Genomic DNA, 20,000 nt, shown 5'->3' with positions numbered 1-20,000 from the left:
GAAAGTGAAGAAGAAGAAGAAAGTGAAGAAGAAGAAAGTGAAGAAGAAGAAGAAAGTGAAGAAGAAGAAAGTGAAGAAGAAGAAGAAAGTGAAGAAGAAGAAGAAGAAGAAGAAGAAGAAGAAGAAGAAGAAGAAGAAGGACAACAACAACAACAACAAGATGGAGGAGAAAAGGGTAGATAGGCTATAGAATGGAGGGGAGAACGAAATAAACAAGCGAAAGAAATGAAATGAAGAGAGAAGAAGTAAGAATGAGAAATTGATGAAGATAGTGACGATGGAGACAGAAAGAAAATAGAGAAAGAAAGAGAAAATAAGTGAATAAAAACGAGGGGATGTAGAGAGGATGGAAACTTCGAGGGAAGCTGTAAACATTTTGAGATTAAAACAAAATGGCGCCGAGAGAGAGTTGGAGCTGTAATGAAAATCTTATTCAGTTTAGCAGAGACAGCAAGAAATAGAATGATAAAATAAAGGGAAAAGCGAGGGAAAGAAGTAAGGGGAGATAAATAGTAATAGTGAGAGAGAACGAGCCAGATAAATACATGTAAAGAAAGGGAGATAGAGAGAAAGCGAGGAGGGTTTTTAAGTGCAAAAGGGAGAGGAGGAGGTGAGAGAGGTGGACAAAGAGAAGCAAAGACAGATGAAGTCAAATACATAGGCGAAAGAATGTGGGGGAGAGTGGGAGTTATAAAGAGAGATAGAAAATAGGAGAGAGAGAGAGAGAGAGAAAATAGGAGAGAGAGAGAGAGAGAGAGAGAGAGAGAGACAAAGACAGAGAGAGATACGAAGGCAGAGAGAGATACAAAGACAGAGAGAGAGATACAAAGAGAGAGAGAGATACAAAGAGAGAGAAAGAGATACAAAGAGAGAGAGATGTACAAAGACAGAGAGAGAGATACAAGGACAGAGAGAGATGTACAAAGTTAAAGAGAGAGAGGGGGAGAGACTGGGAGAGACTGGGAGATATATAAGGACAGAGAAAGGAAGAGAAAGTGAAGGAGAGAGGGAGAAGTGAGACAGAAATAGTATGACATAGGAAGAATGAAAATGTGACAAAATGGCAGAAAAAGAAGAATGAGAATGACAATAAGAAAGTAGCACTAACAGAGACAAGAGGGAGGAATAGTGACAGTAAGAGAGAAGGGAGAGAGAGAAAAGTACGTCATAGTGAGAGAGAGAGGGGGAAAGATTGAAAGAAAGATACAGAGCGAGTGAGAGAGAGAGAGAGAGGGGGGGGGGAAATAGGTGAGGTTGAGTTATTAAAAAAGAGTGATACATTGAGAGAGTCAGAATGAAAGAAAGAAGAGAATGAGATGCAAGGTATAAAAGAGAAAAGTCGTGGATGAGAGAAAGAGAGACACGTAAAGAAAGTAACAAAATAGTCAGACAAAGAATAGAAAATTAGCAGCGATAAAACTAAAATAAAAGACTATTCTGAAAAAAAAAACTTCAAGTAGAAACATTATAATGGTATTTTAAAGCTATCATTTCCATTGAGCCAACCCACTTTCAGACAAATAAACAAACGAATATATAAAATAACTAACTACTAAATAAATAAATAGAAGTAATGCTTATGTTCATATACGTGTGTTTATCTATGTGTGTTTATATGTGTGTTTGTATGTGTGTATGTATTCGAATATATGACTATGTATTTGTGTGTGTGAGCTTGCCGGTTTGTTCTAGTATATTCTTTCAAGTATTAAAAATAAAAATTTAAAAAAAAACATACTTAGCGTTTTAGCTATCGTCTGCAAAATTCGTTTTCTAATACTTATTACTATGTCTAGCATAGGCACAAGGCCATGTTTATTTTCTTTTCTTTTTTTTCTTTTTTTTAGTTGAACAGTGATACAAATCCAGTTAGATATAGTCAAAGTTGATGTAAGACTAACATTTATTTCAAAGACCACGGCAGGATTTGAACTAAGATAATAACAAAACCAATAATAATAATAATAATAATAATAATAATAATAATAATAATAATAATAATAATAATAATAATGTAACAAAAATGAGCGGTGAATAAGGAGAAACAATCACTTTGCTGTTACTGTCACGGAGGAGATGTTTACCTTATTTGAAATATAAATATTCAGCTAAATCTGGTTAATATTTAGACGCTTTGGTTATTTACATTTGCTCAAGGATATACGTCTTAATGGCAGTTATTATCGGTTAAATCGATCCAAGTATTTACCACGTACATTAGTTATCAAACAACGAATGACTGAAATGTTGATGGTGACCTCCAGATGATTTGAATCAAGAATGTTGGGGAAAAAAATCCTAAGTACAACTAATTTGTCAGTGAACTACACATTTTGATAAGATCGTATTTCGCGTGACTAAGAGGGTACTGACATTTCGAGCTAAACATTTAAGTAAAACAAAAATAATTTTATAATCTGTCATATTCCTACTTCAGTCGAACAGCATTTTTTTTTCTGATATAACGTCTATTGTTCCTAATTACTGACACTTCAAGTAACACACACATCAAGGAAGAAAGCGGACAGAAAATTCATAGCCTGATCGACAATTAGGTAATATATATATATATATATATACTTATATATACTCTTTTATTTTTGTTTGCATTTTAACAAGATTGTCGCATGCAAAAAATTATTTATCAAATGGTTCTTTCACAATTATTGACATCTAAATTTTACATATACGAGTGCTTGCATAAGTGAGTGTCTACCTGTACAAGAAAATTTGATATTGATTTCAAATCTGAGCATATGGCCAGCAATTTTGAGGGAAAGGGCAATTCGACTACATCGACCCCAGTGGTCAACTGGTATTTATTTCATCGACTCCGAAAGGATGAATGTGAAGTTGAGCTCGGCAGAATTCACACTCAAAGAGGGCGGCGGCGAGCTGGCAGAAACGTTAGCACGCCGGGCGAAATGCTCAGTGGTATTTCGTCTGCCGCTACGTTCTGAGTTCAAATTCTGCCGAGCTCGACTTTGCCTTTCCTCCTTTCGGGGTCGATACATTAAGTACCAGTTGCATAGTGAGGTTCGATGTAATCGACTTAATCCCTTTGTCTGTCCTTGTTTGTCACCTCTATGTGTAGCCCCTTGTGGGCAATAAAGAAATAAGAAACGTTAGCACACCGGGCGAAATGCTTAGCGGTATTTCGTCTGCCGCTACGTTCTCAGTTCAAATTCCGCCGACGTCGACTTTGCTTTTCATCCTTTCGGGATCGATAAATTAAGTACCAGTTACGCAAGAGGTCGATGAAATCGCCTTAATCCGTTTGTCTCTCCTTGTTTGTCCTCTCTATGTTTAGCCCCTTGTGGGCAATAAAGAAATAAGAAACGTTAGCACGCCAGTCGAAATGCTTAGCGTTATTTCGTCTGTCTTTACGTTTTGAGTTCAAATTCCGCAAAGGTCGAATTTGCCTTTCATCCTTTCGGGGTCGATAAATTAAGTACCAGTTACATAGTGAGGTTCGATGTAATCGACTGACCTCACTCCCCAAACATGTTGGGCCTTGTGCCTAGAGTAGAAAAGAATACAAGTAAATAAATAAATGTGTGCATCCGTGTGTGTGTGTGTGTGTGTGTGTGTTGATAATTATAGTTGTTGCAGAGATAGTCGAACAACTGAAATATAGTATCGTCAAATCAGTTTTTGCGAAAAGCTGACTGATGTTTTAGCATTCTGACGTGGTACTGTAGCTGTTACACTTTCTTAAAAGGTACGATGTTTTTATATATTGATTTCTTTAACAACGTACAAAATAGTTTTTTTTTTTTTTTTTTTTTCGTTTATTCCAAGTCAGGGGGTAATAAGCATGTTGGGGTACCATGATCTGTATAATTGTGAAAGTATTGATTTGTTTGTTTTTTTTCATCCAATCAACACTGTAAATTAGAGGGAAAGGCTAAACTCGATTGATTCAATATCCTCTCCATTTATTTCTTTTTGTTTGTTTTTCGTTATATTTTATCGAAATCTAAGGGTAAAAACTTAAATGTCGGCAAGCATGAGATTTGAACACAGAATTTAAGCATTATATGTAAATATTCTAAAACTTCTGGCTTCCAAATTTTAATATTCATGTCGATTGAAGGCGGTGAGGTGGCAGAATGGTTAGCACGCCGGGCGAAATGCTAAGCACACCTTTCTTCTAAGTACTGCTGTAAACGGCGGAAGTGGACTAAAACGTTAAAACTTAGTGAACATACACAGCAGAGATTAAGGTCAGTCGGTGCCAAGCAGCTTTACTCTGTGTACTTTAGCATCGTTACTATGGTAACAGTCCAGATACTTATTGATCAAACCTCGTATTTTGTGATCTTAAAGAAATCAAGTTATTTTTCTTCGACAGATTATTACAATTAAAACAATGCGAAACCAGTTTTTTCCATTTCTTTGGGTTTTATTGATGATACACGGTCCATTTCTATGTTGCACCACGCCAGACCCACAATGGAATATTTCAGGTAAGTGCCAAAACTCATATCTTTTCAAAAGGTTCACAACCTTCAAATTTCAATGATGCATAAAAATAGTGTGCGTTATGCTAATTTAGATTTTAATTACTCGATTTCCCACTCGTACTGGGCTGCAATGACCAGATTTTCCGTCTACAGAACAAACCCATTTATACACACACACTGGCACTTGCAGACACACACGCGCATGTGCATATACGTATAGGTCTCTCTCTCTCTCTCTCTCTCTCTCTCTCTATATATATATATATATATATATATATATATATATATATATTCGCCATGATAAATCGCTCGCCACTAAACCTTGTTTACTTGTGTGTTTGTGTGTGCAGATACGTATTAGTTAGGTGTGATTGTGTATGCGTATACGTGGTTATGTATATCAGCTGTGTATATCATCTGCGTGTGTATTAGTGGTATGGGTGTACATGTATGTGTACGCGCGCGGGTATACGAGAACAGACGTGGGTGCTATTTTGGCGTGTGATCTACAACTTACTTTAGGTTACATTTTAGTTTACTTTACAGTTTCTAAAACCCTTAAAATATTTCCTAAAGATTTTCTTTAAATAAATTCCTTTGTACATACTTGGCATTATAAATTAATTTTTTTCAAAATCCTTACTATTTTAATAATAAAAAAACATGTTTCATTTATGTCTTAGTAAATAATAAGAAGAAACCAAGAATAAACAAGATAATAACTAAAACAAGAGCACTGAGAGAGCGTAAACTTCTGCCAAAGCAACACCAACGTCCTCTGAACGATTAGCCGGAGATGATTTCTAAAATGAGAATATCTGAAATAAATTCGACTGCTCGTACAGATAAGAATACTAAAATTGAACCTGACCGCTCTCAAAGATTAAATAAAAATAACAGGAAAAATTATCCAGAATATTTGCCCGGTACCTGACCGATCCCAAAATCTAGGCAGTTCGTGCCAGTTACGAGGCCAAACATCCCTGAAAGTTTCATCCGAATCCAGCCAGCGGTTCTTGAGATGTCTTGTCCACGGACATACAAACAGAAGCGACTGTAAACAATACCACCGCCTTAGCGAAGACGGAGGTAATAAGCGCGTAGATCACACAAGTCTGGCAGCTGCGAGTTTTGCAACGTAAATACACTAAATCCTAACCTAGAGTAATCGCCCTTGAAGTTGTAGATCACACGTCAAAGTAGCACTCGCGAGTGTCTGCCGTTTGCGCATGTGAATACGTATATGTTACGGAAGCATGTAGGGTTGTCTCTGCATGTGAATATCAGTTGTACGTGAGTATATACATTTCTGTATTAATACGTGTAGATGTGAATGTGTGCGTGCTTATCTGCATGGATGATGTGTAGGTATTTACATCTGGATTGAGTGACAATGTGCGTGTGAGCACAGCGAGGGCATGCTCTTATGAATATGCACATATGATTAGTATGTGATTGTGATTTGTTTGAAAGCACAACGCGGCGGCAAAAGCGTCATTGCCGTTGGATTAAGAATTTTGCAGTGCTAGGAAAAGAAACGAAGAGAGGAAAACAATACATGCATGGATATTAGCAATACTATCATCACCATCAACATCAGCATCTTCATCATTTTTTCCATCTTTTTATACAGAATATTCTGTATTTATATTCCAATGCTTCCATCCCTGTTTTATATTCTTACTCATTTTCGCATTAAGATATACGTATCAACACGTCATATTTTTTATTTGTTAAGTATATTTTATAAACAAGTAAATATACATATACGACTGTTATATTTTGTTCTCACGTAATAATTTTGTGAAAAAAAGAACATTGTTCATATACGCCATTGCAGACAAAGCGGTGTATGACGGTCATCCCTAAGGTTTTAGATTTTTGCATACACAGAATATATCTATTCATAAACAAATTGTCCGCCAGTAAATTTTTGTAATTATGCGACTATTATAATCGTGAAATCAATAGCTACGCCTGTGGCATATATCAACTTATAACAAATTTATAAAAAACATTCTCACACTTATATATTAATACATATATACATATATTAACGTGTATATATTTATATATACGCACACACGCATATATATATATATATATATATATATATATATATATATATATATATATATATATATATATTCTCTAAATAACAATGATATTTTATAAATATAAAGCTTACAAGCGACCACTGTCTATTGACGAAAGAAAATAGTCTAATTTTGGGGCATATAAGCCCTCGACTAAAAAAGTGGGTTTCATGCGCATATATATATGTGTGTGTGTGTGTGTGTGTGTGTGTGTGTGTGTGTGTGTGTATATGTATATATATATATATATATATATATATATATATATATATATATATATATATATATATATATATATATATATATATATATGTGAATATATATATATATATATATATATATATATATATATATATATATATATATATATATATATATATATATATATATATATATATATATATATATATATATATATTGTGACTTAGCTGGTCCTGGGTGAAGGGTTCCCGAGACTCCAGGAACCTGGTTTTTCGTCACCTGACCACATTCCTCCCACAGACTGGCAATGGAATTGATGGATCTCCCACTTTAACAACATATAGACGATAAGTGGTGGGGACGTGTGATGCCCCTTTCGGGGAGGTTGTGAGCATCGATAGAAACGAACTGACTACTGTTTACTGGTGGACATTCCAATTGAGAAGTACCATGGATAATTTCAGAACTCCTGTGTCTGACAGTGCTATCGGGTTGTAAAACTAGTTCGCGATAAGCTGTATAGATACGGATGTTATATTAAATGTGCGTCTCTGAGATGAGCGCAGAGCGACGAAACTGTTCTGAAAGCAATCAGTGAGTGTTCGTGAATTGCTGAGTGGTGGAGTTATGCCGAACAGCTATGGTCTCGTGTAGAACAGATCCGTCTGTCGGCCGAAGCTGTATAAATGATTGCCCTTCTGCCACTTTTTAATCGGACAGGTAAGGCCTTCTTCCTCTGTCTGCTGCACTAATTTGACAGAGACACTCTTCTTTGCTGATCCCTCCTCAACTTTTTCACGATAGCCTTGAAAAGTAAAGTATAGAGGATATAGAGGGAGGTGCTGTTCTTGAGCGAATTTTTTGAAAAAGTGAGTGGTACCACTCAAAATATAGATAGGATTGAGAGTCGGAGAAATGGAACTGGAGCGGGCACTTACCCTTGGAGTTAAGGGAGATATTCGATGGTGTTCTTATTCGACTGTCCCTAGACGTCCTCTTGTAACAGGAGGAGCACATCACTGTCACCTAATTGTTCCTGATGTATAATATATACGCATACTTAGTTTTTATTGTATGCTGTGTATACTTTCTACATTTCCTTCTAATCGTTTCATTCAATAGAAATATCTACACGCTGGTCGCCTTTTTTATTGTGCCCTACATTTGTTGCCCTGGTGACAAATAAAAGAAGTCATTATTATTCCTTGATGAAAACTCTCAGCTTACTTAACTGGGTATGGTGGAAAGTGTCGGCTGTCCACTGCCAGCAGACTAAGATGTTACTTGTTTAATGGTCATGCTTCATGAGCCCAGCGAAGAATTCTTGCAGGTCTCAGCAATGCTGATTTTTGTAGTAGATAGGCGTATGAGTGGCTGCGTGGTAAGTAGCTTGCTTACCAACCACAAGGTTCCAGATTCAGTCTCACTGCGCGGCACCTTGGGCAAGTGTCTTCTACTATAGCCTCGGGCCGACCAAAGCCTTGCGAGTGGATTTGGTATACGGAAACTGAAAGAAGCCTGTCGTATATATGTCTATGTGTGTGTGTGTGAGAGTGTGAGAGAGAGAGAGAGTGTGTGTGTGTGTGTGTGTATGTGCGTGTGTGTGTGTGTGTGCGTGTGTGTGCGTGTGTGTGCGTGTGTGTGTGTGTGTGTTTGTGTGTCTGTGTTTGTCCCCCAACATCGCTTGACAACCGATGCTGGTGCGTTTACGTCCCCGTAACATAGCATTTCGGCAAAATAGACCGATAGAATAAGTACTAGGCTTACAAAGAATAAGTCCTGGGGTCGATTTGCTCGACTAAAGGCGGTGCTCCAGCATGGCCACAGTCAAATGACTGAAACAAGTAAAAGAGTAAAAGAGTTACATTTGTACCACTCATTTTGAGCCATGTTGGCAGTTGAGAGCTGATACTTCTAAGAGCGACAATTACTATTGGCATCACGTCTACTCTCTTCATTGACCACAACCTTCTTCTTCTTCTTCTTCTTCTTCTTCTTCTTCTTCTTCTTATTATTATTATTATTATTATTATTATTATTATTATTATTATTATTATTATTATTATTATTATTATTATTATTATTATTATTATTCAGTAGTTTTATTTTTATAACGTGCTTTCACTTCACTACCGAGCGCAGCTCTGTGCGCCTTGGGTATGTGCTGTGGTTTGCTGTGGTGCTCTTATGTTTACTGTATTGAAAGTGTTTTGCGTAGAATGTGTGCAGTACCCAGTAGTGCAATTTTCTGTATGTTATATATATTTGTAAGTCCTGGTGTTTTTGTTATGTATTTGTCTGAATATTTTTTTATTATACCTAAGGCACCTACTATGATAGGAATTGTTTCTGTTTTTAGATTCCACATTCGAGTTATCTCTATTTCCAGGTCTTTGTATTTTGAAAGTTTTTCCATTTCTTTTAGAGAAACGTTGTCATCTGCTGGTATTGAAACATCAATTAGAAGGCATTTTTTTCCTTCATGATCTTTGACAACTATATCTGGTCTATTTGCCTTAATTTCTCTATCTGTGTGTATTGGCATATCCCAGAGTATGGTTGCTTTCTCGTTTTCTGTGACCTTTTCTGGCGTGTGTTTATACCATCTTTTTTTCTGTTGCTATTCCATAATTATTATTATTATTATTATTATTATTATTATTATTATTATTATTATTATTATTATTTTTATTATTATTATTACTGTTTATTAAGGCAAGGTGATGTGCTAGAAGAATCTTTAGGGCATCGGAAAAATACAACGCGGTATTTGTTCTCTCCCTTTGCGCTCTGAATTCTAATATTGCCGAGGTCAACTTCGCATTTCATCTTTCGCGAGTCGATAAAAACAAAGATCCTGTCAAGTCTTGGGTTCAATGATATCGAGTAACCTCTTTGCCTCAAAACTGATAACCTCGTGCCTTAATTAGAACCACTTATTAATTAGTAGAACGATCGATGTGCTGCAGAATCGATATGATGCTTAGTTATAGAATTGAGTCTTGTAACTAAACTAATAAACTAAGTCTTTCATTTTCATAAGTTTGAAAAAATAAAGTACCAGTTAAATGTTCTTTCAAAAACAGCTCCCTTAACTACTGATTTTCTTGTTGTGCTTATGCCAAATCTCATCATCATCATCATTATTATTATTATTATTATTATTATTATTATTATTATTATTATTATTGTTATTATTATTATTATGATTGTCTGGTTCCTTCCAATATCCAGTGCTCTGCGTAAGCTTAGCTCGTTAGCCTTGAATGGCAATCAACCTAGGAGAGGAACCAATCTTATTTCAAAACCAGAGGTTCAAGGCCTATTACGCCTTGGTGGGCAACCTTGTTAGTAATGGTGACGCGATACAAAAATATTACCTGTTGGTAATCGTGCCACTGCTAGCCATGCTGTGAGGCAGAAGTGGAGTAAACAAGTAAACATGATAGTTATGGAGTGTTAGTATCGGAGCATTCCAGCGGATGCAAATGGTGTGCCAGTGAGAGGATACACACAACGAATGCACAGAGAATGGAAGGCGATGAATCTATTTGAAATTACTGAACAGAGATTATGTGGTCGAGCTAGAGCAATGCAAAAGAGAGGATGGTCATCAGAATCGGAGTTAGACACCATCAAAAGAACGATATCAGGTAGTGCTGGGCATATGAGAAACGAAAGTGGCGCAGTAAAAGAAATGGAAAAATTGCCCACAAGTATATACTGTCACGAGTAGTGAAAGAATCGATGTCAGTGATTATTTAAACGACCAAGACCAGACAGTAATAAACAGAATTTTTAATCAACTAAATACAGAAGAACAGAATTTACATTCGACTTGAAGAAAGCTAACCAATGTAGACTAAATCAGGAAACGCGTAAAGTAAATCATGAATTGAAAACATCGAAACAAAGAACATTATTATCTCTTGGCAGAATCTTTAGCAAACTGGATGAAATGTTTAGTGGCATTTCGCTTGTCGCTACGTTCTGAGATCAAATTCCGCCGAGTTCGTCTTCGGGGTCGACAAATTAAGTACCAGTTGCCACCAAATTTAAGGCCTTTTGTTTCCAGTAGAAAGGATTATTATTATTAGTAGTAGTAATAGTAGTAGTAGTAGTAGTAGTAGTAGTAGTAGTAGTAGTAGTTAGTTCGATAAGGGGATGACTATGTTATAACGGTAGCGGGGTGTCTTCTCAAGGGAGCGCAGGCGTAGGTGTGTGGTAAGGAACTTGGTTTCCATCTACGTTTTCTCTTATAGCTTCGGACCGATCAAAGCCTTGTAAGTGGATTTGGTTGACAGAAACCGAAGCTCCTCGCGCGCGCGTGCGGATGTATCTATTTGTGTGTCTGTGTGTCTTTGTGTCCTTGCTTGTCCTCCCCTACGACTTGAGAAGCAGTGTTGGCGTGTTTTGTGTCCCCGTAACTTAGTGGTTCGGCCAAAGTGACGAACAGAATAAGTGTCGAGCTTAACAAAAAAGAAAAAAAAAAAACTACTGGGGTCAGTTCATTCGACTAAAAATTCTTCAACGCGGTGCTCCAGTCTGGCCGTAGTCTAGTGACTGAAACAAGTAAAATATAGATAAAAGTTAAGAGATGGGCTGTTGAGGATAATGCGAACTCTTGCTCATCGTGTATATTTGATTTTTCAGATATTCTATCAATGAAGATTGAAGACCCTTGTTTAATCATGCCAAGGGCTCTTACTAACGGTAGAGTAACTGTTTTCAGTTTCCACATTCTGTTGATTTCTATCTGTAGGTTCTTGCATTTAACTAACTTTTAAAATTCCTTGACTGTGATAATTCGATCAGGTGATACTATCATATCCGTATGTCGATGGTCTTTGAAAGTAAGATAAGGTCTATTCGCATTTACCTGTCGTCAGTATGGATGGTTATGTCCCGCAGAATAGCAACTCTGTTACATTCTGTGACTGATTTCTGTTAGTAGTCATACAGTTTTTAGGAAGGGAAATATCATAAGGACGACTGATGTTTCTATATAGGTACTGTTCTATTCGACAATGCTTCGTTTTGTACTGTTATTGCAAGTTTAGAGCAGCCAACCACAACGTGGTCGATAGTTTAAATAGAATTAACACATAGTCTATAGTCTGGATCAGCCCCATTGTGGAGAACGTTTGCTTGGTAGTCTGTTGTGAGTAGAGATTGATCCTGATCTGCCATTTTAAAACCCTGCTGTTATGCTACTGAAGTGTTCTTTCTTTCTCTATATCTCTTGTTAGTTTGTGATGCTGACCCCGGACCGGTTTGTCTTACCATTTGTTTATAAGCTTTTACAGGCCTTCGGTTTCAGCTTTTTGCTTGCCGTGTTTTGCAGTTTCTGTTGATATTGCAACTTGGGCATTATCATTTACATTTCAGTTTAGTTCTCTTTTATATTTCCGTGCTTCTTTTAACGACAGATCGTAGCGTCCTCCCGTCCCCGCTTCGTGCTGATTTAATTAGATGTATCATCGATTCATAGTAATTCTGGATCTATGAGATAATTCTATTACGGTCAGACAAATCTAGCTGGATGAGGCCTCTGCCAACCTCTTTTCGCGGAACATAAATTCTATGAACATCATCTTTTGGACGATGCATGTCATTTAATGTCATTTGCTTTCGTTTTCATGTCCTTCGTTGTAGTTGATTTATATTTCAGCTAATTATATTATAATTGGACAGTACCACTGGGACAGCAAGTGAATTAATGGCTCAATTCCTATTCTGGGAATTCAGTCCCGTTTACATAATCAGTCTTACACTCCTATAATATTCTTCCCTGATTTTTTTCCTTCATGGCGTTGCGTCGGATCCTTTTTCCTTTCATTTATTCCCAGGGATTTTTATGCTCCATTTTGGCTCTTGTCTAAATCTTTGATAATAATGTTATCATTTAGCGTAATGGAAATGAGCTTTCCCTGTTTAAATGTTGCTTTGATGCACTTATCCGAGCCAAATTCCAGGTTGATATCCTCATTAACACTTTTCACATTTGCTGGTAATCCTCTAAATCCCTCTAGATCATTCTTATTTTTTGCATATAGCTTCAGGTCATCCATATAAAAGAGATGTGAGATGGTTCTATCACAAATTTTGTATCCATATTTTCTATGGTTCAATTCACGAGACAGAAGTATCTTTTAGCTTTTAGCTTTTGCTTCAGTGATTTGACTGCGGCCATGCTGAGGCACCTCTTTGAAGGGATTTAATCGAACAAGTCAACCGCAGGACGTTTTTCCTAAGTCTAGTACTTATTCTATTGATCGCTTGCCGAACATCTAATTTACGGAGACGTAAACAGACCAGCACCGGTTGCCAAGTGCTGATGAGAGACAAGCACAGACGCAAAGACACACACACACACACACACATACACACACACAGACACACACACACACACACACACACACACAAACACACCTGTATATCTACTTTTAATATGCATGTTTGTTACATTCACTTGCCGAGACACACCCAGCGTCCTAGGGCGAGTGAAGGATAAGAGATGTTACAGTATGACTGAAAGTTTGGGGAGGGGAAGTGGCAGTGGTAGTAGCGAAATTTCTTCATGTAATACAACGCAGACATTTAAATGAGCAGGATTTTTCAAAGGAGCTGTGCAGTACTTGTCAGCACAATCTTTTGGATTTCTCTGAGACATGGTTCTCCTGGGATTTTATCTAGACGTTTCTGACATCCCTATTTTATCAAACCTAGGGTACCTAGGTCGCTTTGTATTTGGTTCAGGTCGCTAGCGTTTTTCTTTTAATTTCTGTATGTATACGTGTGTGTCGTGTAAGCATTACTCATATGGCGGCGGGAGGGCAGAATCGTTAGCATGCTCGATCAAAGGCTTAGCGGTATTTCGTCTTTCGCAACGTTCTGAGTTCAAATTCCACCTGAGTTCAAAGGTCGACTTTGCCTTTTTGAGTACCATTCGTTTAATCAGAAGTTGATCTTTGCAGTCATTGCAATTTCTACAGCAGCCTTTTTGCTCTTAAAGCAGAATATCATCTTGGTGTCCAGGAATAGGTATTTTGGCTTTGTTAGAATTGTTAATGGTTTGTTAATATTATTAAGGCATGTAACTGACCTGTAATTCTCTTGATTTGGTTGGTTTTAGGCAACACATAGATTCTCCTTCGTGTTAGCAATGATAGAGTGTTTCTGTGTGTTTCATTATGTCTAAAAACCACTCAGATACTTGCTTGTATGATATTATCAGAGCATTTAATCAAAGGATTTGGATCATTATCTATGTGCCATAGAACTGTCATCACTCTGGGCAAACTGCTTAGCTACATTTCATCCATTTTTGCATTCTGAGTTCAAATTCCGCCGAAGTCGGCCTTGCTTTTCATCTCTTTGGAGTCGATAAAATAAACTACCTGTTGAGTACTAGTAGTCGATGTAACCGACTAGCCCACTCCCTTAAAATGTCAGGCCTTGTATCCATTGAACAAAGGATCATTATTGTTATTACCATCACATACGGTTTAACTGAATCGGTAGATCATCAGTCAAATTTATTTGCGATATTTAAAACCACGTTCTTTAAGTTCATAGTTCGTATCCCACCAAGTGATCAGGTTGAAAGAATCGTCTACATCCTCTGAAGAGTCTTTTAATATTTTTTGGCATTATGCCTACGTACATATATATATATATATATATATATATATATATATATATATATATATATATATAAATACGTTACGCTTGTTTCTATTATTAAATCGTTGTTCTAAAACAGTGGTTCTGTCCATTATATATAATACAGGGATTTCACTTGATAAAAATACTAACAAAACTAAGAGATACGAAAGCCAGAGAGAACGATAAGGCGAACGAAAGAGAAATGAAAAACACGGAAGGTGATAGGAGGTTTTCAACAAAAAAAAAGAAAAAGTAACAAAAAAAAACACAATTGTTATACAAATAATTCTGACCACTGTGATATCATTGCTAAATAGTCTTGAAGTCTCTAAGATACAGAGAAAATACCAGTCTCTCGCGGCGAAATGATTCAAATTCCGTTATCTAATTCCACTAACTCAATTAAAACAACTTTGTTGTCTGCAGCAAAGATTAAACTTCGTTTCTTCTGAGTTTATTTGCCCCCAAACGTTGTAAATGTTACAGTTCAAGTTGTTATTGTTGTTGTTGTTGTTGTTGTTGTTGTTGTTGTTGTTGTTGTTGTTTTTGATGTTGTTAAGATTATGATTACATATTGATGTTACTGATGATGATTACGATGCTATCATTATTATTATTATTATTATTATTATTATTATTATTATTATTATTATTACTATTATTATATTATTATTATTAATATGATTATTATCATCATCATCATCATCATCATCATCATTATTATTAGTATTATTATTACTATTATTATTATTATTATTATTAATATTATCATCATCATCATCATCATCATCATCATCATCATCATCATCATCATCATTATTATTATTACTATTATTATTATTATTCTCCTCCTCATCATCATCATCATTATGTTCTTGTTGTTGTTCTCGTTTTATTTATTTGTATTCGTTTTATTTATTTGTATTCTTTATTAAATATTACCGCTGTTTTTTTGGGTTTTTTTTTGGTTTTTGTTCTTCCTGACCACGTCGATGATGATTTCTGATGATGTTTTTTTGTCGATATTGTTCATAGTTTTTGTTATCGTTCTCCGAGTAAAAAATCTGTGGTGTGGCCATTAGTATTACTGTTTTGTTTCTGATAATAGTTGGGAAAAACTTCAAATTGTTTGTTATATTTGTTAAATTATCTTCTACCTACTTTATCAATAACGAACACAAACACACACACGCAGACGAGCAAACAGAAGCACAAATAAATAAACAAATACGCACGCACACACATACACACATATGCACACACACGCACACACAGAGACACACATATGTGCATATTCAGAAAAAAATCTGTATATTTTTATATCAATGTATATTACGAGACCTTCCCAGATATAACGTTAACTAGCAAAGACAAAATTTCACGAGCTCTAGTGTCATTAACATATAAGATATACAAGGATTAATGTATATCATGTATATAGTATTAACTCTGATAAATATATATGTATGTGTGTGTGTGCGTGAGAGTATGAGTGTACGCATATATCAAGAGAGCATGAGAAGCTGAGACGTGTGTGCGCTGATGTTTGTACAAGTTATATATACATACATGCATACATATAAGTATATATATATAAGTATATATATATATATATATATATATATATATATATATATATATATATATATATATATATATATATATATATATATATATATATATATATATAAGTATATATATATATATATATATATATATATATATATATATGTATATATATATATATAAGTATATATATATATATATATATATATATATATATATATATATATATATATATATATATATATATATATATATATATATATATATATATATATATAAACCAATTGCAGAGTGAAAAGTGTTTATAACCCATTTAAGAAACACACAAAAAACATTTGATTCACCTCAACATTTAAATTTCATTTGCCAAAATATTTTCGTCGCTTTGAAACCGCGATATCTACACTGACAAAATTCCGTGCAGCACGGAATTTTGTCAGTGAACAGGTCGCGGTCTCAAAGCGACGAAAATACTTTGGCAAATTAAATTTAAATGTTGAAGTGAATCTAACGGTTTTTGTGTGTTTCTTAAATGGCTTATAAACACCTTCCACTCTGCAATTGTTTTCGTTGCAGCACACGATCTCAGATCAGGTCACTTGCTATGCAAGTACGTCTCCGCAATATATTTATATATAAACTGATATATATCTATATAATAATATTTATATATATATATATATATATATATATATATATATATATATATATATATATATATATATATATATATATATATATATATATATATATATATATATATATATACATACATACATACATATATACATATATATATATATATATATATATATATATATATATATATATATATATATATATATATATATATATATATATATATATATATATATATATATATAAAGTAAAAGAAAAAGGAAAAAGTGAAGTAGAATGTAAAAGAGTCAAAAGGAAGTGTAAATACGGTTAGGCAACTTTTTAATCTCTACAAACGTTTCGATACATACAGATCCTCGTATATACATGATTTAAAGTTTAAATTAGATTATTTAACGATTTACCTGTATAAGTAGATCTATATGTATTTCTTCAGGCACTAATCAGTTGCTGTCTCAGTAAGCAAAATTTAGATTTCCATGCTGCAACGTCCATGGCTTCTTGTTTGTTGCAGGATGGACATCTAAATTTTACTTACTGAGACAGCAACAGATTATCACCTGAAGAGATCCATATAGATATTCTTACACAGGTAAATCGTTAAATAATTCAATTTAAACTTTAAATCCTATATATACGAGGATCTGTATGTATCGAAACATTTGTAGCTATTAAAAAGTTACCTAACCGTACTTACTCTTCATTTGACTCTTTTACTTTTTGCTTTTTTTAACTTTAAACTTTTTATTTTCATACACGAGGAAAGACTAGAATTGGTAGCATACCATAAGAATACTACTGGCTATTTGGGAATTCTAAGGGTGAACGAGCTCTATTTGTACTCTTATACGTTCTTAACAGAACAAAACTCAACTATATATATATATATATATATATATATATATATATATATATATATATATATATATATATATATTCATGTACGTATGTATCAGTTGATAATCGCCACCAACGAATACGAGAAAGTTCTCCAGAAAAGTTGAGAAGGAATCTTTAAAAAAATCTCCCCAAGGAACTTAACAAAGAACTGACTAGATCTACAAACCAGAATGTAAAATGATATTACTATAAGATTAAATTGATTAGAACTACCAGTGAAGTCATTCTTTTCCTCTTTCAAATATGATCTCTCTCTTTCTCTCTCTCTCTCTCTCTTTCTCTCTCTCTCTCTCTCTCTTTCTCTCTCTCTCTCTCTCTTTCTCTCTCTCTCTCTCTCTCTGTATATATATATATATATATATATATATATATATATATATATATATATATATATATATATATATATATATATATATATATATATATATATATGTGTGTGTGTGTGTGTGTGTGTATTTATTCTATCTTAATGAATAAAAATTCTTCTGATAGAATAAATGGGTTAATAGAAACCAATGTAGTAAAGAACACAAAAGAACTGTGGTTTAGTTCCTGTTTTTAAGGCAGGAACTCCTTGAAATTTTGGGTATTTGAGTATCCCTATGAATCACACAGGTTGTAATCCTTTGAAACATATGTAGGAATAAAGTATGCAATTATAACATGCGTTTTCTCCATTCCTTAAATTCTTATATATATATATATATATATATATATATATATATATATATATATATATATATTTATTTATTTATTTATATATATATATGTATATATACAGAGAGAGAGAGAGAGAGATTATATTCGAAAGAGGAAAAGAATGACTTCTAATCTATATAAAGACTTTACAAATGTCCCTAGGAGGTTTTTGCAGTTATTTTGGAAAGTTAAATTTCCTAACTCCATATTCACACTTCCTTATCCATCGTAGTCACGTTTTCTAGAAATGAAATAGAGTTGGCATCTACTTTCCCCACTTTTTTCATTTCTGTTAACTTTTTTCTCTGGCGTATATGTTTACTAAAATCTCGTTAGAGATTCCCAGTCAGCTGTGTCATATCATATTTTTGTTGTTTTCGTATTTATATAACCTTTAACGGCTACTGTCTATTACCATTAGGCTTCCGTATAATTAGCCACGTGTATTGATATATATACAGTTTTCGTTTTTATTTTGTCGTGTTGTTTCAATACAAGTGTGGCATACATTATTAATATTTTATTTTAATGAGGAATTTTATATAGTAAGTATTCTCCTGTAGTACTTTTCATTGTAACTTTGTTTCATAGTATGTTTTTTTTTGCAATTGTTTCTTGTTACCAACGAATTGCTAGTGTACGACGACTATATGAGCTGGAGTCCTGAAGTTTACAGGTTTCAGTTTTACGAAACTTTATATTGATTTCGATGGTCGTTAGTAGCTTGTTCCCGGATTTACAAGAGTATGGTGCGTTATTCATAACCGGAGAAGTGCAGATTTTTTTTTCTGTACTGTCAGCTCAGAGCGGCGGCCATGCTGATGCACCGCCGTTGATTGACAAGAAATCACATATAAAATTGACAAGAAATCATATATAAATTTTAATGAATAATATATAAAATTTGAAGAATAACAATTATATCATATAAAAATGTATAACCATATGTAAATATATATACACTTAGATGTGTGTGTGAATATAAGTGTGTGTGAGTATAAATTGCGTGTGTGTGAGTATAAGCATGTGTGTGTATGTGTGTGTTTATGTGTGTGTACATATTTTTTACATATATCAGTTTAACCTCGAAGTATGTTATTTTAGTGGCTAAAGTCATAGAAAAGCGTCTGTGCATGGTAAAAACCTTCATGATTTTAGTAAATGAGAGTGGGGAGGTGGATATGTGTGTATGTGTATACAAGCACACACAGGTATACGTATTTGCATATACGTACATATGTGCAATTGTGTGTATATATATATATATACTAGTTGAAAACATGCAGTTTCAAGGTTGGATAGGGAGACAGGGAGACACACAATCATACAGACACACACGCAGACCGACACACTGATACACACAAACAGAAACAAAGATGAAGGGATAGATAGAGAGAGAGAGAGAGAGAGAGAGAGAGAGAGAGAGAGAGAGAGAGAAGTTAACAAACACACATATACATGCATACATGCTTATATATTTACACACGCACATGAATGCAAGCCTGCATACATACATATAAATACACACATACATGCATGCATACATACATACATATACACAAAAAATACGCGCACATACATACACACATTCATACATTCATGCATACACACACATACATACGTACATGCATACATACACACACATACATACATGCATGCATATATACATGCATACATACATACATACATACATGCATACATACATACATACATACATGCATACATACATACCTACATACATACAAAGACTGACAGACATACAGAG

General features: G+C 34.4%; 1 protein-coding gene across 2 annotated transcripts in view; it reads left to right on the top strand.

Moving 5' to 3' along the window:
• Positions 1–2,417: 2,417 nt before the first annotated feature.
• The window catches only part of LOC106884109 (sialate O-acetylesterase), a 66,831-nt gene continuing 49,248 nt past the window's right edge, over positions 2,418–20,000 (top strand). Inside the window, exons 1-2 of one of the 2 annotated variants that reach the window (XM_014935335.3) lie at positions 2,418–2,555; positions 4,355–4,469. In XM_014935335.3, the coding sequence (XP_014790821.1) occupies positions 4,373–4,469 (97 nt within the window). In that variant the 5' untranslated portion in view covers positions 2,418–2,555; positions 4,355–4,372. Of the gene's footprint in view, positions 2,556–4,354; positions 4,470–5,671; positions 5,760–20,000 lie in introns of those variants that run through there. The other variant, XM_089366579.1, reaches the window with a different exon arrangement.

The sequence above is a fragment of the Octopus bimaculoides genome, chromosome 19 (genome assembly GCF_046866305.1).
Source record: "Octopus bimaculoides isolate indiv1 chromosome 19, ASM4686630v1, whole genome shotgun sequence".
NCBI classification, from domain to species: Eukaryota; Metazoa; Mollusca; class Cephalopoda; order Octopoda; family Octopodidae; genus Octopus; species Octopus bimaculoides.
This window is presented reverse-complemented; position numbering and strand designations above follow the sequence as displayed.